The 21,060-nt window shown below is 41.9% G+C and overlaps 1 protein-coding gene across 1 annotated transcript in view; it reads left to right on the forward strand.

The window, feature by feature from the left end:
• Nucleotides 1-2,554: 2,554 nt before the first annotated feature.
• The window catches only part of LOC133386506 (piezo-type mechanosensitive ion channel component 2-like), a 129,552-nt gene continuing 111,046 nt past the window's right edge, over nt 2,555-21,060 (forward strand). Inside the window, exons 1-6 of the mRNA XM_061630163.1 lie at nt 2,555-2,647; nt 8,381-8,582; nt 11,108-11,321; nt 11,968-12,130; nt 19,676-19,784; nt 20,654-20,790. Of these exons, the coding sequence (XP_061486147.1) occupies nt 2,555-2,647; nt 8,381-8,582; nt 11,108-11,321; nt 11,968-12,130; nt 19,676-19,784; nt 20,654-20,790 (918 nt within the window). The remainder of the gene's footprint in view (nt 2,648-8,380; nt 8,583-11,107; nt 11,322-11,967; nt 12,131-19,675; nt 19,785-20,653; nt 20,791-21,060) is intronic.

The following is a 21,060-nucleotide window of genomic DNA, read 5'->3' on the forward strand; positions in this document are numbered from 1 at the left end:
TCCTCTACAAAGAGTGCGATTCAAAATCCAGCATGTATAGGGCCTCTGTGAAGACAAGAGTACCACTGTGCAAGTGAATTGCTCTGTTTCTTGGATAAAGAAACAGGAAGGCTCCTGCAGCCACCCTGTCTCTGGAGCCATTGAACGGCAACTTCTGTGTTTGCTGCAAAATGAGGTGATCTAATCTGGTGGCCATATTTTATTGATCACTGGCAGCTGGTACCTCCATGTCAGTGGGGTAATTGAATCCGCTCCAGGTTTTAGGCCAAACTTTCAAGAGGTCTCCAAGGTGCTTCAGCACATGAGATGAATGAAACAGGACAGAGCATGATGGAGTAAAATACAGATGAATGAGATTGGCAAGTGATTAGTGGATGATGCTGAAATATAATAATTATTATTACCACCCTAGGATCTCATGTGATGAAGGGTGGTTTAAATAACAATAATAATCTACTCTGATTTTTCTGTTCAGATAAGTACTAAGACTCTATGTATGGATGTGAAAGTTGGACAGTGAAAAAAGCAGATAAGAGAAAAATCAACTCATTTGCAATGTGGTGTTGGAGGAGAGCTTTGCGCATACCATGAACTGCAAAAAAGACAAATAATTGGGTGTTAGAACACATTAAACCAGAACTATCACTAGAAGCTAAAATGATGAAACCGAGGTTATCATACTTTGGACACATAATGAGAAGAAATGATTCACTAGAAAAGACAATAATGCTGGGAAAAACAGAAGGGAGTAGAAAAAGAGGAGGGCCAAAGAAGAGATGGATTGATTCCATAAAGGAAGCCACAGACCTGAACCTACAAGATCTGAACAGGGTGGTTCATGACAGATTCTATTGGAGGTCGCTGATTCATAGGGTCGCCATAAGTTGTAATCGATTTGAAGGCACATAACAACAACAAAGTACTAAGAGCAGTTTAAGAATGCAATATTAAAACAAAAAATGAATTTTGTCTGTATTTTGTTTTATGGTGTTTTAATCATATTGTTTAATTTTGGTTTAGGCTGTGTATTATATTTCTGTCCTGGGACCTTCTGGTGAAGGGCAGATTATAAATAAATAAAATTCATACATCAGCAATTAAAAGCAGCAGTCATTAAAACCATTATGAACAGCAGCTCAGCTAAACAATAAAAGATGAAGACATTTTCCAGTTTCTCTCTAGAAGGCAACAGAAAGGGAGCCAGATGAATAAAGGGAGGATATTTCAAAAGCTCAGCACCCCCACCAAGAAGGCCCTGCCTCTTGTGCTCACTCTTCATGATGGCGCAGAGTAGGGATGGGTGGGAAATTTTATTCAGTTTGCATTTCAGGCATCAAATTTGCACTTTCTGAATCAAGATGAGAACTGAAACACAGCCATCTTTCAAAAATTCACACTTTTTCAAATTTTGCAATGCTGTTCGCCAGTAAAACATTGTTTTCAAAAATGCAGAAGTTAGGGGGAAATGTGCATAAAAAGGAATATGTGAGTGCATTATATGATGAGAAATTGTGTGCAAAAATGTGCACATTAGTCAAAACTGCCCACAAAAATGTGTTTATTAGGAGAAATTTGCACTAAAATGCTGGAGATTCTTCATGAGGATTTTATGGAAAAAAATGCAAATTGCTTCAGAAATGTGAAGAACTGAATTTCAGATAGGAAAAACGAGAAACTGGGAGAACCAGATTGTCAAATCTTTCCATCCTTAGCACAGAGAACAGGGCTTCTGAAGCAGATCTGAGGGCAGGGCAGGTTAGATCAATATCAGCACAAATGACTCTGAGGCAACCAGATTTCTCAGACCAGGGATAGCCAACATCAAGCCCTCCATACGTTGTTGGACTCCATCAGTCCCAGCCGTCATGGACAATGATCAGGGATGAGTGGAGCTGTAGTCCAGCACAGCTGGAGGACCACAGGTTCTCCGTTGCTGGTTTAGAGCTTTGAATGCTAATAACAGCACTTTGAATTGAGCCTGGAACAAATTAGTCACCAGTGAAGCTGGAACAAAGTTCAATTGATATACTCTGGCCATTGGGCAAATCACTTTAATTTTGTTCACCTTCATTTTGGAAGCTTCCAAGTTATGCAAAACTCTACATGGTTGAGAATGTGAGGGTAGCTAGCTTTCAGCTGGAGCCCTGTTGCTTAATTAATGCAATAGCTCAGGTTAGAGAGAGGGTGCATGGCATCATAGTCCCAAGTAGATTATACAGACCTGAGTCCCATCACTTTCAGTAGAATTTATTTCCATGTATGTGCATTTAAGGCTGAATCTGGGCAGCTTGATATTCTCCTGCAACCTCAGTTGGAATGGTGCAAGAAAAAGCTTGTGTTGCTATGGCTGAAGTAGTGTCCGGCGCACTGCATACGGGACAGAATCAGTGAATTTTGCCCTACTTGACTATAAAACCCTTAATCATACAGCATACTAATGCACCGTCTCTCTCATAGGTTTAGCAATCTTGATACTTGGAACATTGTGCGTCTTTTGGCTCCTGATATTGGAATGTTTCTTACTGGTCTCACAATCACGCGACTTTGCAAAAAGATGGTGGAACGTCAGAGCTGGAAACTCCAGTTTCATTCAAGAAACCAAGATCTGTTCTCTTGTGATGAGGAAGAGGAGATGGAGAAGGAGATGGTAGTGATGCAGACATGAATTCAGTTTCTTAGCCTCATAGCAGATAAATAAGGATTGCAAAGGGGAAGAATGTGTGCTTTCCTTTTAAATTTTGAATGAATAAACTAAAACCATCAGGAATATAAGGATTATGGTTTGTATTCAACTAAGTACTACACAGAGTTGACCCATTGAAATTAATGAACTGAAATTATTCCCTTCAATGGGTCTACTCCAAGGAGGACTAGAACTGAATATCGCCATATTATACAGCCACAGGAGTGGCTGTATACCATAGCCAGCATGGATTTTTCACATTTCTCAATGTTAAATTGAAAATACCCCCCATGCCATTTTGATGCTTCCAATAAGTTCACTCCAAAACAAAACCTTACAAACCTTATGCTCCTGAGCTCAGAAATGCTTGCTTAACAACCCTATAAATTTTCATGGCGATACACAAAACGTTCAGAGAGAATCAAGAGTTCAAAGTGTAAAAAGAGAGAAAAAAACAGACCCCTTTTGGACTTTTTCTGTCAGTGTTCTCATAACCTGTTGAAATTAATTAAAAATCAGCCATGTTCACAGAGTACCTGTAATCCTATTACTGACCTTGCCCCATACTTTGACTTTTATCTTCTGCAGTTTAAAAGTTAAATACGCCTGGGTGATTGTTAATTAATTTAAGAAATTTAGCGTTGAAGTCAATGATAAGGGCTGGCACTCTTAGTAAGAACCAACTGTCAGTGTTCTAAAAGCCAAACTCAAAGCTGCTTGGCTTGGCTAATCAGGGGGCCACACCCACACCAGACCTTTATTTCACTTTAGATAGTTATGGCTTCCTCCAAAGAATTCTGGGAAGTGTGATTTGTGAAGGATGCTGAGAGGAGATTCATATTTCCCTCACAGAGCTCCAGTGGCCAGAGTGGTTTAACAGTCAGCTGCTCTGACTGAAGCTGTGTGAGGGGAACAGGACCTCTCCTAGTAACTCTCAGCACCCTTCACTAACAGCACTTCCCAGGATTCTTTGGGAGAAGCCATGACTGTCTAAAGGGAAATAAAGGTCTAGTGTGGATGTGGCCAGGGACAGCTTTGATTTAAATTTGGGTGGGAGGCTAGATGTGCCTGCTGTAGAATAAAAAGGTGGGGGAAAAGCTGAAAAGCAATGATACTGTTCACAATGTTTTCCTTTTGGAAAGGGCTTTTTCTCTGCCCAGTGCCTGCCCACCCAATCGGCTCCCCTTCCCCTCCTGTCCCCCTTCCTCCCTCTCCCTCCCCTTCCCTTCCTGCCCTCCTCCTACCCTCCCCTGCCCGCTGCAGCCCTCTCTCCCTCCTTCCCTCTCCTCCTCTCCCCCATGGTCAGTTTTACCTATCCTAAGCATGATTGCACAGGAGTAAATCCCACTGAACTCAATAAGCATGCAAATGATCAATCCAGTCTCAGCAAAATTACATAGGATTCCCATTTGCTGCCCTGGGCTCCTGCTGGGAGGAAGGGCAGTATATAAATCAAATAATAAATAGATAAATAAATTTCTAACCTCCCAGATTAAAAAGCAGAGAAATTCACTAATAGGCAAAAAAACCCTTGCAATTTAAGAATGTACCTATAGCCAACAGATATTTCTATTAAACTTTGCAGGGAAATTGGGCAGCTATAGTGAATGCACCAGGGGAGAGTTGCACATCAGCAACTATGGAATTCATGCCTGTGCCTACATGCTGTAGTGATGGCCACAAGCTTGGCTGGCTTTACAAGAGGATTAAACAAAATTTATACAGGATATGGCTAGAAATGGCTACAAATCATGATGGCTATGTTATCCTCCCACTGTTGGAGGCTTCTGTGTACTTGTTGCTGGAAATGACAAGTGGGAAGACTGTACCTTGCACTCATGTCCTGCTTGCGGGCTTCCCATTGGGGCATCTGGTCGGCCACTGTGAAAACAGGATGCTGGATGAGTTGGGCCTTTGGTCTGATCCAGCAGGGCTCTTATGTTCTTAAGTTATGATGTGCGCTTTCCTTTATTCCTCACAGGAAGGGCAACCAGCTGGAATGCATGTTATCTCACATGAACCACAGAGTGAGAAATATTTAATGACGGCTTATTTGCATTGGCTTTCAGGCTTTGCGTTATGGACGTACATGTACTTGTATTTAGTGAATTTTGCTTATCCATTAGGCTGAAGATATACATAACCTGGCTTGCAAATGATTGAGAAGGAGTTTGTATCTCTTCTAACCATTGCTTTCATCCCATGGAGATGAGTGGCTGCAATGTCAGTAGGGGAATGAATCCTCTCTGGGTTTTAGTCCGAACTGCTGAAGCACCTTGGACAGCTTCTTGAAAGTTTGGACTAAAACCTGGAGCAGATTCACTGCCCCACTGATATCCGAGCCACTAGCCTCCAAGGCTTTCATCTATTTAGAAATTCTAACTATTTCATAGTCTGACAACCACTGATAACTAGGTGGAAAGGCATTGTGGGTACACTGCCCTTGAGTTCGAAGTGAATCAGGAAACTGAGGCTAGAGTGCTAGAACAAATACCATTTCTGTGACTGCTATAGAATGAAATACTTCCATTAAACTGGATTAGAACCGGGGACATTGTTAGGGAGTAGTCCAAGGGGCCCAAGGCCTGGGTCTTTTATTCTGGGCCCCAAATGGCCTCTCTTATTTTTAAACTTTTAAAGACTTTGCCTTCAGAGCAAAACAAAGAAATATAAATTTGCATCATTTTTGCATATGCTAATTTGTGTCATCATGGGTCTGTGCTCTAAGTACCTATCTAGTAACATTCTGATTAGAACTGAAAGGGTCATTCCATCTACTTATCTCCAATGCAATACCAGCAGTTTTTTAGCCACTGTACAATATTCCTGTAAAAGTCTTTTGATTTATGTTAGCATGACTTCCTACCATACATGTGGCATATCTGCTCTATATATTTATACAATTGTATGCCAGTACAGTTACCTTGGCTTCCTCCAAATAATCTTGGGAACTGCATTTTGCTTAGGAGGCTGAGAATTCTGTCAGCTCCCCTCAGTAAACTACAATTCCCATGATTTCCTAGGCAAATTAATGATTATTGAACCAGTTTATATGTGTGGTATAAAGTAGCTGAACAGATAGCCCTTTTTTGCTGGAAAGGTAGGCTTGTTGCAGTGCATGAGTAACAAGAAAAAAGGCTATATGTGTATTTCTGTATAGTTTTGCAGTGTGGTTGCATACAGTATAGTTGTTCTTAATGCAAAAAAATCTAAGCAACTGTCCATTTTGTGGATTAAAAAAAGTTCACAAATTGGTTCAGATGTGAGGATGAGATCCATGTTGTTTGACATTGGCAAGGAGAATACAACAGACAATAACCAGCAGGTGCAGCCACTTCCCACACAGTAAGCACAACATACTATCTCTGAGGGGAGTATCATATTTTTCAAGTACTTGGAAAAGGCAAGATTCCCAAAACAAAAAGGGAAGACCTGGAAGCTGTATGCAAGAAATAAATAACAAATGCACATTTATTGTGCAAAGATAAACTCATGTGGAATTGCTTAACCACAAACCTCACTGCATATTCTAATTGGCCACTGAACGGCTAAATTATTACTCTGGGTATTGTCAAATGTTAGTCCCACTCAGAACAGGCCAATTGAAGTTAATAGACCTGACAAACATAGGTTCAATAATTTCAATCTACTCTGAGAAGGACTTAGTTGAATACAACCAATTATATCTTTAAAAGCACTGTCAATTGCTATACATATAATACACACAACATTTACTTTGGATCCTGAACTTGCTAGGGGTAAGCCCAAGTGAACACAGAGACTTGGTTGGCGCATAACACTAAGCCATTGTTTGTTTAACAAACCATGAGTTAACCACAAGTTGTCCCACATATGATCAAACAAACCATGACTTGTTTCTCCAATGTTTGTTTTGTTTTCCAGATGCTCTCACCTCATGCCTTTGCAGTTTGGTGAGCATCTGGGATGGGGTGGTCAAATACACCATGGTTAAGGAAAGGTGCTGAGTTCACATAAAAAGATAACCCATAGTGAAAACAAATCAAGGTTTATAAGCCAATGACAAATCATGGCTTCAGATTGTGGTTTGTTGGCAGTAAACAAACCACACTTTGGCCACTGGGCAGGGTTTGCACATAATGCTGAACCATGGTTTAATAATCCATAACTGAATAAACCATGGTTTAGTATTATGTGCAGACCAGGCAGGTTGCTTCCTTCTGGGTCATCATACATAGCATTGCACTGTTAAGTTTAAACAATTGCTTGTGTATCCTGAAAATTTAAGCAGGCTATGTAAGGCATGGATGTTAGTTTTGAACTCAGGAAACAAAAAACGGTCAGCATGCAAAGAACCACACAAAAAAAGGGAAAAAATCCCCAAATACTGGAAATTTATTTCTTAGAAAAGCCCAATGCATTACGGCCTATAGTATACTGGACCTTTGTCAGGGGATAAAATAGTCTGTAGATACCCCTAGTAGCAAAAATGCTTAAATCTTTAATGGAAACTATATCTATAGCTCTATTTTACGTGTGTTTACTCAGACATATGTCTAGTTAAATTCAATGGGGCTTAAGTGTGAATAAGATTGCAGCCTTTCAGTGCAATCCTATACATGCCTGCTCAAAATTAAGTCTCACTGAGTTCAATGGCTTTTTCTCCTGGGCAATTCAATATAGCAGCTCAACCTTAAAGACTGTAAAGATAGTCAGATGTCTTTAGTATTCAAGAAGAGTTGTCCATGCTTGTCTTCTTGATAGATCTGTATTCAAAATACACCCTTGAAGAACATAGAGGGAAGCACCTGTGCTTAATGCGACTGATTCCTTCCAAAGCCAAGCAGACTTGGCAGTAGAAACTAAGGGTGGGGAAATCTATCACTTTTGGTTCTCTCCGTTTCTAATTTTTCCAATCTTAAATTCTCCACATTTCTGCAGCAATCTGCAATTTTTTTTAAAATCATCATGAAAATTCTCCAGCATTTTAGTGCAAATTTCTCCCAATAAACACTTTATTGCAGGCAGTTTTGATTAACGTACACATTTTTTCAAGCACTTTCTTGTCATATAATGTATTTTTGTACCTAATTTTCACTCATATATTCATTTGTATATACATGTTCCCCTAACATATACTTTTTTATAAACATTCATTTGATTGGCAAGCTGCATTGCAAAATTCAAACAAGTGCAAATTTTGAAGGATGGCTGTGTTTCGGTTCTGATATTGTTTCAGAAAGTGCAAATTTGATAGATTCAGCTTCAAATGCCAACTGAATCTAATTTCTCACCCACCCCTTGCAGAAACACGAACAAGAGAGTAGTTTTTTTGCCTTTTTCTTTAAATACTATTGGACGAAATGTTTATATAGTGGCATGCTAACATAGCTCTAATAGCTTGTTTTAAAGATATCAATCATTATTTATTATTATTATTATTCATTAAATTTGTATAGCTGCCCGTTGATATATATTCCCTGGGCAGCTCAGAAGCAAAACAACGAATGATGGCATAATGACAACAACCAAATGTTCCATGTTCAGTTTTCCCTAAAAGAGTCTTTGTTGTTAATATTCTGTTTTTTGGGGGGGGGGGGCAACATATCTCTTTAATAACCAAAATGCAAGCATAACAAAATCTGTTGTCCTTGTGCTTGTCAAATTGGCTTTGTTGCTCAACAAAGGATTAATTCTTAATTGTTTCTGGGTTTGCAGGAAGCTGAAGCAGAAACTGAAGATACTGAGGATGAAGAAATTGAAGAAATGGATGGTTCACTTGAGAAGGATCATCTGGGAAATACCCAAAAAGGATTGCTTCTGAAGCTCACTTTGTTTCTAGCAGGCCTGAAGATCTTTTGTGAAAGTGTATTCAGTACTGCTGGGAAAGGGGTGACCATGCTTCTGTTAGGCTTAGCAGGTAAAAGCGTTCTAAAAGCATTATTATGGTACATTTCATGACAGGCAGCTGAATGGTTGACTCTACTGAGAGAGAAAATAACATTTAACGTGAGGTGATTTGTGTCAAGTTCCACCTGTGGTATATATATATTATTTACTTATTTATTTTAAACATTTATATCCTGCTTTTCACCATCTAGGTCTCAACACAGCTAGCAATGTTTAAAATATACAATGTCCAAAATTTAAAACATAAATTAAGCCTCAAAAATTTAAAACCTTGTTGTTATGTGCCTTCAAGTCAGTTTTGACTTATGACAGCCCTATGAATCAGCGACCTCCAATAGCATCTGTCATGAACCACCCTGTTCAGATCTTGTAAGTTCAGATCTGTGGCTTCCTTTATGGAATCAATCCATCTCTTCTTCAGCTGTCCTCTTTTTCTACTCCCTTCTGTTTTTCCCAGCATTATTGTCCTTTCTAGTGAATCACGTCTTCTCAAATCTCAAAAAATCAAACAAAAAAAATCAGAAAATTAAAAAATCTAAGAAGCATTCATGATGTAAAGGCATCTCGAAATTAAACTGTTTTACCAGGCATCTGAAACTCGACAGAGACAGTGCCTGTCTAACTTCTAGTGCAGCCTTTCCCAACCTTTGGGTCCCCAGATGTTGTTGGACCACAACTCCCATCAGCCCCTGTCAGCATGGCCAATGGTCAGGAATGATGGGAACTGTAGTCCAGGAACATCTGGGGACCCAAAGGTTGGGAAAGGCTGTTCTAATGGAAGGGAATTCCGTAGAGTTGGGCCCGCAACACTAAAGGCTTTGACATGAGTCATGCTTCTGGCCCACTAATAGTGTTCCTCCAGCGATCAACTTGAGACGTACAGGGTAAGGCAGTCCTTAAGGTATCCTGGGACTAATTTATTTAGGACTGTGTACATTCGTGCAAGAACCTGGATCATTCACCCATGCAAGTTGTCACTCAAGATTAGAGTCCTCCAGTGATGAACATGAATGGATGCTCAGTTTTTATCATCCAATGTTTAATATGTGAGAGACACTGCAGTGTCTACTAATAAGTCTGCCAGAGATAAACAAAATTTAAAACCAGTTCTCCCTGCAATTTGGATGGAGCATCCTTTAAATACCCTAAAGACTAGCTTACCCCAACTTGGTTTTCTCCAGCATGGTGCTGGCCGAGGCTGGTGGAAGTTGTTGTCCAAAATATTTGGAGGGCTGTAGGTTGAGGAATGCTGCTATATGAAGCTGCCTACATTCTATGCTGGGAAAACAGAAGGGAGTAGAAAAAGAGGAAGGCCAAACAAGAGATGGATTGATTCCATAAAGGAAGCCACAGACCTGAACTTACAAGATCTGAACAGGGTGGTTCACGATGGATGCTGTTGGAGGTCGCTGATTCATAGGGTCACCATAAGTCATTATTATTATTATTATTATTTATTACATTTGTATACCACCCCATAACCGAAGCTCTCTGGGTGGTCCACAAAACATTAAAAACAAATATACAAATATATAAATTTAAAAACACTTATAAAAAATTGGGGGGGGGGAGATTCCTGCCTGGCCAGCTCTGCACCTTGAACACAAGCCCATCTGTCCATTCAAGTAATCGATTTGAAGGCACATAACAACAACAAACGTTCTGATCCAATCCATTATTATAATTAATATCATTACATTTATATCCCATCCTTCCCCCCAAAGGGAGCCTAGGGATGGGGAACCTGTGGCCCTCCAGATGTTGTTGGACTTCAGCTTCCATCAGCCCCAGCCAGCATGGCCAACAGGAACAATGGGAGTTGGCCTGCAGCAGCCCCCCTGCATTAGCCCATCTAGCTGTATACCAGTCATTTTGACTAGCAGCAGTTCTCCACAGTCTTGGTGACCAGAGATCCTTTTATCTAGAGATATCAGGGTTTGAACCTGGGACTTTCCATGCGTAACGCACTGAGATATGGCTCATTGTTATGAAAAAGGAAGAATGACAAATCAGGTCCAATGATTCCAGTACAGTAACTGGAATCATTGTTCTTCTGTGTTTGTAAAGTGCACTAAAGTCAATTCAGAGTGCATCCACACCATACATTTAAAGCACTCTTGACAGTCATGGCTTCCCCCAAAGAATCCTGGGAATTGTAGGTTGTTAAGGGTGTTGGGAATTGCAGCTGGGGGAGGGCTCCTTACAACTTTCAGCACCCTTCACAAATGACAGTTCCAGGATTCTTTGGATATAAGAGCGTTTTAAATGTATGATGTGGGTGTGACCTCAGACTTTGATCATTTTATGCCTAATGCACTTTGCCTTATGTGCTAATTTTCCATGTGCAAAGAGGTTTTCTTTTTGTAGGGGAGCTGTCGCCTGCCTTTAAGCCCAAAATGCTGCAGTCCTGATAAAGTGATGTACCGCTTGATTCTGCTAATTGTATAAACTAGACCTTATTTCCAAGAAGAGGTAGTTACGATCAAATCTAAACCAAACCTCTGAACTTTTACGTTTTTCCTTTCTTATCCCCAGGTATAATTCTACCTTCCGCAACTTCTGCAGTTTATTTCTTCATCTTCCTGGGTGTGTGCTCCTGGTGGTCTTGCCATCGACCAATCAGCCCAGTTGCCTTCAGCAGTTTGTGTGTTTTGATTGCAATATTCAGTGCAAGTCACTTGGCTGCTTTTTATCTGTACCAGCTGCCATACTTTCAGGAACTGGTTCCTCCTGAAGACATTTACGCCAGGTAAAAATGTTAGATTCACACACTGGTATGTAATAGAAATCACAGGAGACCTTGGTTCTAGTTAAGAACAGAGGATTATATCCAGTGATGTCCCTCTGCTGATGGGGAGGTGAGGTGTTTTTTGCTGATTTGGGACATGAGAAGAGCCCTGTCCAGCATCCTGTTTTTCACAGTGGCCAACCAGGTGCCCTCTGGGAAGCTCACAAGCAGGACCTGAGTGCAACAGTTTCCCAGCAACTGGCATTGAGAGGGATACTGCCTCCAACAATGGAAGCAGAATGTAGCTAGTATGGCTGGTGCCCACTGATAGCCTTATCCTCTGTGGTTCCCACTTCCCCCTGCTGTTTTCCACTCCACCTTCCACGCTGTTCCGAAGGGTCACCCAACCCTCTGGAACAGATTAGGAGAAGGGCTGCAGAAGGGAGGTGGAATCTGCATCTCCTGCCCCATTCTGCTGACATAAGACTCCCTCCACTGGATCAAAGTGCCTTTTGTCAGTGGAGGAGGAACACCACTGGCTGCAACTCATCAGTATAACGAGGGCTCTGGCCTTCAGTCTGAAATGAATGTTGTTGATTCACCAAACTACCTGTGATGTGACAGAAGCTGGTATTTGCAAAAATGACATTTTCCTCCCTTTCTGTAGGGTCTTGGGCTTAGTACCGCTTATTAAGACGAACATCACAGTGCCCTGGAAACTTGAAGTTCATCCTCAACTAAACTGGCCAGTGGCTTTGAATCCTCTTGTGCTTCTTCTTCTCTACTATGCCCTGGTCATGATGCTACCACAGTGGGCACTGCCTGCTAAGGTATGGGATACAGTTAAATGCCCCATTATTATTATTTTTTTATTATTTATTGCATTTATATACTGCCCCATAGCCAAAGCTCCCTGGGCAGTTTACAACAATTAAAAACAAATATACAAATTTTAAAAACACATTTTTAAAAAGCAAATTAAAAACATGCATTCCCGGCAGTATTTCTCAAGGTCTGGTATGCTTAAATATATACCTACAACATTTCCTGATTGGATTTTGGATATATATATCAATGCTTTTGGAGTATGTTTTTGAATTTTCTCTTTATCCCCTGTCTTCTTCTGCTTTTGTATTACTTTATTTAGTAACGTTATTCATACAATAAAAACATAACAGGGAGACAACTTTCCAAATGGAACAGATCGGTATAAATTTAGCAAAAGAAGTGGGTCCCACAAAGCAAAATCCCTTGATTGTCAAAGGCCAGGGTGAAAAGCTGCATCTTCAGCATATTGCAAAAGCTGTACAATGAAGATGCTAGTTGCGCCTCTGTGGGGAGGGAGCGCCACCATTGACAGGCATGGGGCAACTACTAAGAGCTGCCAATCTTAAAGTCTAAGAAGGGTTGATAGGGATGGAGATGGTCTTTCAAATATTCGAGGTCTAAGCTGTTTAGGGCTTTCAACACTAATGTGAGAGCACCTTGCAGTGAGCCCAGAAACAAACTGGAAACCAGCACAGTCTTTTTTTTTCTTTTAGTTTTATTACTTCTATGACATTTCTATGAACAATAAACAAAACATGCCCCTGTGATGCGTCCTTCCCTGGCTCTCCCTGTCAGGTTCCTACCTGCACGTGGCTACTGCCTGTCACTAGGCACCACCAGGGACTCCACCAGTCCGGACCGCTCTCTCTTATGGTTTCTCTCCCCGCTCTAGCACAGATCTCAACAGATCCCCCTGCTAGGCAACCACCAGTAACATCCCAATACTAGTATTCCCAGAGACTCTGAATACTGGTATTGTTATTCTCTTCACCGCTGCCACCATTTGTTACAGTTCCCCTTCAGCCTTGGTCATTACCTTACCCTCCCTTCTGGTCTGTGAAACCCCAGCCAAGGATCAGGCCTTTGGTAAACCAAATTAAGTATTTATTACAGATAACAAAGCTAACAAGATTAACAAGATTTCTTCTTAAGGCACATAAGCATATGGTTTTACTCAATACTAATCCGAACTCCACCTCCCTCCTTCTCCACTCTCTCCTGGCAAACAACTCTCTAAACCCCACCAAGCAACCCACTCAGTTCTCTTCTCCCCCCCAAATTCCACTCTCACTCTTCCTTTTATACATTCAGCCATTTTAAACACTCAGCCAATCATCTCGCATTCTACTGCCCATTCACTCCCCCTCTTTCACTCCACTTACCATGTATACATTAATATAGGAACATCACATTTCCCCCCCCCCTTAAACAACAGCAGAGTATTATTCCTGTTCCAGGATTTATACGTCGCGTTAACAAATAAAAGTCTCTATGGGGAAAATGTCTTTCTTTGTTCCTCTGTCTGGTCACGTCACTGCAGTCCCAGCCACTTGCCTGGAAAGTCCATCGGCCAGTACATTGTCCTTGCCTTTGATGAACTGGAAGTCCACTTGATAGTCCTGTAGGGCCCAGGACCACCTCTGCAGCATAGTGTTATGGTTTTTCATAGTCTGCAACCATAACAAGGCCCGATGATCCGTAGTCACTGTGAATCTTTGTCCCCACACGTATGGGCGCAACTTGTTCAGTCCCCACACGACCGCTAGGCACTCCTTCTGGACCGACGAATAGTTTTTCTCCCTCGGCGTCAGCTTGCGACTCAGGTACGTCACTGGATGTCTGGTGCCTTCTCTCTCCTGTAGCAAGACGACTCCCAGCGCCAGGTCCGATGCATCTGTAGCCACGATGAATGGTTTCTCATAGTCTGGTGCTATTAATATGGGTCCTTGGCACAAGGCTTGCTTCAGTAGATCAAAAGCCTTCTGACATTCATCCATCCATACCACACGCTCAGAACACTTCTTCTTTGTTAATTCATGCAAGGGGGTTGCTATTTCCCCAAAATTTCTCACAAACTTCCTATAAAATCCAGCCACACCCAGAAATGCCCTTACTTGTTTTTTGGTTAAGGGGATCGGCCACGCTTGTATTGCCTCCACCTTGCTCCATAAGGGGGTGATTTTCCCACTCCCCACCTTATGTCCTAAATAGATTACTTCCTTTAGTCCAAACTGGCATTTCTTCGCTTTTATTGTGAGGCCTGCTTTTCTTAAGGCCTCCAATACTGTTGTCAGGTGTTGGACATGCTCAGGCACCGACTTGCTAAAAATGGCCACGTCATCGATATAGGCCACTGCAAAATCTGACATGCCTCGCAACACAGTATTGATTAGCCTCTGAAATGAACTTGGTGAGTTCCTTAGTCCCATGGGTAAGGTCACAAACTCATATAACCCATCTGGTGTACTGAAGGCAGTTTTGGCTCTGGATTGCTTGTCTAGTTCCATTTGCCAAAATCCTTTACAGAGATCTAGTGTAGAGATAATGGTTGCTGCCCCCAATAACTCTAACATTGCGTCTACCCTAGGCATAGGATACGCATCTGGGACAGTAATTTTATTGATTAGCCGATAATCAATGCAAAACCTTGTCGTTCCACCTTTTTTCGGAACCAGGACAATACTTGAGGCCCAGGGACTGATGGATTCCCTGATCACTCCTAATTCCAGCATATCTTCCACCTCCCTTTTGATCTCATTCAAAACTTTCCCATTCACATGGTACGGAACAGATCTGATTGGGGCATGATCTCCAGTATCAATGGAATGTATAACTATACTGGTTCGGCCAGGTTTGTTGCTAAAGAGATTCCTATAGGTTTTCAAAACTCTCAGAATCTCTTCTTTTACTTCCTCCTTCACCTCCTCTGACCATTCCACTTGATCTACCCCTCCTTTGTCTTTGCTTTCCTGTACCAAATCTGGAAGTTCAGGCCCACTTCCCTCAGGGAATAAGGTAACTTGCAACACCTGTGCATCCCTGGTATGGTAAGGCTTTAACATATTTACATGAACCACTTTGTTTTTGTTTGATTGGTCTGTGGTAATTACATACGTCACTGTGTCAAGCCTTTCTCTGATGGTATATGGTCCTTCCCAGTTAGCCTGTAATTTGTCATGTTTCCTGGGTATGAACGCCATAACCATATCTCCCACATCATACACAAGTTCCCTGGCTGTTCTGTCATACCAGTAACGTTGCTTCTCCTGTGCTTGACTCAAATTCTTTTCCACCACCTCCATCATTGATGTTAATTTATTGCCGAATTCCAATACAAAATCTACTACAGATGTTTTGTACTCTCCCAGGGTTCCTTCCCATGAATTTTTTAATAGTTCCAAAGGTCCCCTCACTTTTCTAGTGAACATGAGTTCAAAGGGTGAGAAGCCTGTTGACTCCTGAGGGACTTCTCTGTATGCAAATAAGAAGCATCCCAACCGTTCATCCCAGTCTTGTGGGTGATCTTGAACATAGCTTCTGATCATGCCCTTCAAAACGCCATTGAATCTCTCTGTTAACCCATTAGTGGCGGGATGGTAAGTAGTGGTCTTTAGATGTTTTAGACCACAACATTTCCACATACATTGCATCACTTCTCCCATGAATACACTGCCTTGATCCGTCAGCACTTCATGAGGGAAACCCAGCCTCATAAAGATTTTTGATAAAGCCTCTGCCACTACAGGGGCTTCCACGGATCTTAGTGCTTCTGCGTCTGGGTACCTGGTGGCAAAATCCACCACCACCACTAGATATTTCTTGCCATGCCTTGTGGGTTTGGAAAAAGGGCCCACCAAATCTATTCCCACTCTATAAAAGGGTTGTCCAATTATAGGAAGGGGCTTTAAGGGTGCCTTAGTCTTTACTCCACTTTTTCCCACCTTTTGGCATATTCCACAAGATAGACAATGTTGTTTTACATCTTTGGAGATGTTTGGCCAATAATAGTGTGCAGCCAATCTCCTCTTGGTCTTTTTTATTCCCAGATGTCCTGCACATGGGACATCGTGGGCTACCTCTAGCAATCTGGTTCTGTATTTGCTAGGTACTATTAATTGCTTCACTGGTTCACATTCATCCTTTCTCTCAGCAGGCATCCACAGTCTATATAAAATCCCATTCTCACACACAACTTGATTCCTCAGTTTGTCAGTGAAAGGAATCTGTTGGGTCAGAGCTTGTTCCTTTATCTGCTTCAAACTTATATCTTTTTGTAGCTCTTCCCTGAATTGATCTGCCTCATCATTATCAGAGACCACTTGATACAGTTTGTCTCCTTCAGCAGGCCTGCTAGTGGTTGCTATGGTGACCTGAGGCTGGTTAACAGATTCCACCCTGTTTGTTTCAGCCCCCCTTAATATGGCTTCTTTTTCTCTGCCAATTTGCTGTCTGGTCACTACATAGATCTTTCCTTGGGCGCCCATTACATCCCTTCCCAGTATTACTGGTTCTTGTTGCTGGGCATTAATGCCTACTTTATATCGGCCCTCTTGGCCTCTCCAAGTCATATCCACCAGGGCCACAGGCAAACTTTCTGGTTGACCCCTCACTCCTTGGATAGTCACAGTTTCCTGAGGTAATATTACCTCAGATTTTATTAAATCTGGCCTCAGTAATGTCTGAGCGGCCCCAGTATCAAGCAATGCCCAATAATTTGCCCCTTGTACACTCACTTCCTCTCTCAGACTTGAATCAAGGTCTGTTACTTCTGTCCAGTTTATCTGGCAGAACTGAACCTTTTTTGCTGTTTCTAAAGTCTTGGGCTCTGTTTTCACTGTCCTTGTCTGAGCAGGATTACTAATGGGGTTGGCAACCTCACATTGAAAACGTAGGTGCCCCGGTCTACCACATTTGTAGCATAATTTCTCCTCACTTTTAGGGTACACAGATCCACTCTGGGGTGTCCTGTGCCCTTCAGATTTTACTGGAGGACTCACTCTCTGTGGTACCACATCCCTTCTGCCAGCGTTATATGGTCTGGGTTTAAAATCTCTTGATGTTTTCCCCACCCAGCCAGTTCTGTTGGAGGCGAAGTGATCCGCCATCTCTGCGGCCTCCTGCACCGATGTAGGGGAACGGTCTTTGACCAGGAGCCTTATTTCTGGTGGTAACTGATGGTATAATTGATCCAATATCATGAGGTTTTTCACCTCCTCCACAGACTGAGCTTTTGCACTTGTCAGCCATTTCCCAAATATGTCCATCAGTTTTGCCCCCAGCTCCACGAAAGACCTCCCTGTCTGTATCTGGCAGTTTCTGAAAAGCTTTCTAAAATAATCAGGCCCCAGTCTGAATCTTTTAAACACTGCTTCTTTGAATTCAGCATAGGTGATGGGCCTGTCTGAGGGGAAATATTGGTATACCTCAGCCAATTCCCCTTTAATCAGGTTTGATAAATACTGCATGTATTTATCTTCAGGTAGCCCCCACAACTGAGCTGCTTTTTCAAAGGTGCTGAGGTAAATTTGAGGATCTTGACCAGGCTCATAGACAGCAAAGTCCTTTGGAGTAATTTTTATTTTTGCTCCATCTCTGTCCTTTCTTGTTTCATCAGAATGAAACTTCTCTCTTTCAAATTTTAACTTTTCTACTTGTAATTCGGCATCCACTGCTCGTTGCTTCCCCCTCTCCTCAAACCCCATTCTCAACTTCTCAGTTTCCAACTCCCTCTGTTTGTCTTTTTCCTCAGCCTCAAAGACCCGCTGTTTGTCTTTTTCCTCAGCCTCCATCCTCATTCTCTCAGTTTCCACCCTCAATCTCTCAGCTTCCAACTCCCTCTGCTTGTCTTTTTCCTCAGCCTCCCATCTTAACTTCTCTCTCAAGTACTCTATATAAGCGGGATTGCTTAAATATCCTTCTGGGGTCTCTTCTCTGACCGGTTGTTTTTGCTGGGCAGTAGCAAATCCTATAAGTGCTACCCTCAATTCATCTACCCCTTTACCCTCGTGAGGTAAATTGAATGTTATGCACTTCTCCACCAGCTCCTCTCTTTTCATTTTTATGTATTCAGCCATGGTGTTTGAGTTCACTCACTCTTTGCCACACACTCTTTGCCAGTCACTCTCACAAGTAATCTTGTTTTGTTATTTCTGTTTGCCACACAACTATTAGGGATTGTCTAGTATTCGTATCTCACTGCTACAGCCAACACCTGTGACGTAGTCTCCTTTGTCACCACGTGTCTTTGGGACTCTCTTTGGTTCGTATCTGGATTCTCTGTTGTTCGTATCCCACCGCTACCACCACATGTGATGCGTCCTTCCCTGGCTCTCCCTGTCAGGTTCCTACCTGCGTGTGGCTACTGCCTGTCACTAGGCACCACCAGGGACTCCACCAGTCCGGACCACTCTCTCTTATGGTTTCTCTCCCCACTCTAGCACAGATCTCAACAGATCCCCCTGCTAGGCAACCACCAGTAACGTCCCAATACTAGTATTCCCAGAGACTCTGAATACTGGTATTGTTACTCTCTTCACCGCTGCCACCATTTGTTACAGTTCCCCTTCAGCCTTGGTCATTACCTTACCCTCCCTTCTGGTCTGTGAAACCCCAGCCAAGGATCAGGCCTTTGGTAAACCAAATTAAGTATTTATTACAGATAACAAAGCTAACAAGATTAACAAGATTTCTTCTTAAGGCACATCAGCATATGGTTTTACTCAATACTAATCTGAACTCCACCTACCTCCTGGCAAACAACACTCTAAACCCCACCAAGCAACCCACTCAGTTCTCTTCTCCCCCCCAGATTCCACTCTCACTCTTCCTTTTATACATTCATCCATTTTAAACACTCAGCCAATCATCTCGGATTCTACTGCCCATTCACTCCCCCTCTTTCACTCCACTTACCATGTATCTTCTAAACAACCAACACTTACCATATATACATTAATATAGGAACATCACAGCCCCCTCTCCCCCTTGGGTCATCAACTACATGTATCAATCTTTTTATATATGAAGAAACATTTTTTTAAAAAACAGTTTTAAAACAGCAGTTATAGGAGTTTTAAATGGAACTCCAGCCATTAAACTGACAACTATATTTTGGACCAATTGAACTTTCTGAATAATCTTTAAGGGCAGCCCTTCGCAATAGTCCAATCTGGAGGACAGCTGAAAAGCCAGCTGTTGCTGGTAATAGGCACTCCTAGCTACCAAGACTACCTGAGCCTCCAGTGACAGTGTTGGATCCAGGAGCACCCCCAGCCTATGGACCTGTTTCTTCCGGGGGAGTGCAATGCTGTCCAGAACAGGCTGCCTCCCCACCTCCCAGACTCAAGAACTCAGAGCACATAACACATCAGTCTTATCAGGATCCAGCTTTGATTTACTGTATACTATGCACTGCTGCTCTTTGGGTGTGTGTGTGTGTGTGTAAGGTAAGTGGAATGTCTGGAACTTCTCACCACCTGGAGTAATTGGGTTTGTGTAACTTTGGATTCTGTTGTACAAAATCAAAACTGTTTACTCTTTATGTACAGGTGACTTACGTTCCAAGTGGAAAGTTGCAAGATGTTCTCTTACAGTGTCAAAGTCAGAGTAGCTGTGCAAATGCCTACATCAATGAAGGATACACCATTTCCTTATCAGGTATATTTTCCTGTCTGTGGTATATGCAGGGTTTGTTCCAAGGTATATTAATTGTACATGTTTTAGGGTATTGCAGTTAGCCAACTGAAAATGTTTATGTTCAAGCACGTGGAACTGCATTCATCTGTAATTAAATGTTTTAATTCGTGCTGTAAACTGCTTTGGAAGGTTTTAACCGAAATGCAGTATAGACATCTAATTGTGCTTCTTATTAACAAGAGCAGCAGCAGCAACAACTCTTTGTTACTATCAGATAATGTGGTCACAACCTAGAAATTCAGGGTGGAACTCATGTTATTTCAGCAAATGCATTTTTCCAAGGTAAAACGGTTGTGGTGCTAGATGGGTCACTTATGGGGAATAATTGGTAGGTATGAGAGAGAGATACTTGACCATCCCATGGCAACTGATCCTCTCGAAATACCATCCTTCCAAGGCATTTTAAAAGAAACAAACCATAGCTTGCCCAGTGCTAAAAGCAGAGCATGGAGGGTGAGTCACAGGGCTATATCACATATGCCAAGCCATGCTTTGTGTTATATTTGAACTCATTCAGATGGTGACTGATATGGAAGAGCAAATGTACTCTCTCTCTCTCTCTCTCCTTGGAGATGTTAGAGATTGAACCTGGGACTTTCTGCATGCAGGGCAGATACTCTGCCTCTGAGCTGTGGCCTTTTCTCATTCCTTCTGAATGTGGGTTTTTCTTCCACCCATCAAGGGACTGGTTTTGCATTTGCAAAAACATAACACTGTGGGACCAGACTTGCAAAGTCTCCAAGACATCATTAACTCAACACAGATAGTGAATATTCAGCCATTTTTTTTTTGCTATTTATATTTTCCTCCAAATTTTATGTTTCTTGCAGAAGAGACAATATGCCCCGAAAATACAGCAGAAACTGATGATGAATATGACGCTGGAGGAAATGGTTCTAGTACTTTTTTAGCACTGGCACAATTCATTATGAATCAGAGCTATGTCACTGCATTGATTGCCATGATGGTAAGATACAGACTGAAACAAAAACTTGTTGTGTGTGCATGGATAACCATGAGCTCGCTTGTTAGAGTGGACATAGACAATCCTCTGTTTGAAGACATCCTCTATTTGAAGGCTTGTCTGTTCCAAGTCTGCTTTAAATATAAAGAACCCTAAGAATAGAGAGCAGAAAGGTCCTTGATATTGTCCATCAAGAGTTAGCAGCAGACTGAGCAGGCACACAAGTTACCTGGTCACAGTCTTCTCCACTGTGGTGAGATATATTGTATTTCT

Source organism: Rhineura floridana, chromosome 6 (assembly GCF_030035675.1).
Source record: "Rhineura floridana isolate rRhiFlo1 chromosome 6, rRhiFlo1.hap2, whole genome shotgun sequence".
In the NCBI taxonomy this organism is placed as follows: domain Eukaryota; kingdom Metazoa; phylum Chordata; class Lepidosauria; order Squamata; family Rhineuridae; genus Rhineura; species Rhineura floridana.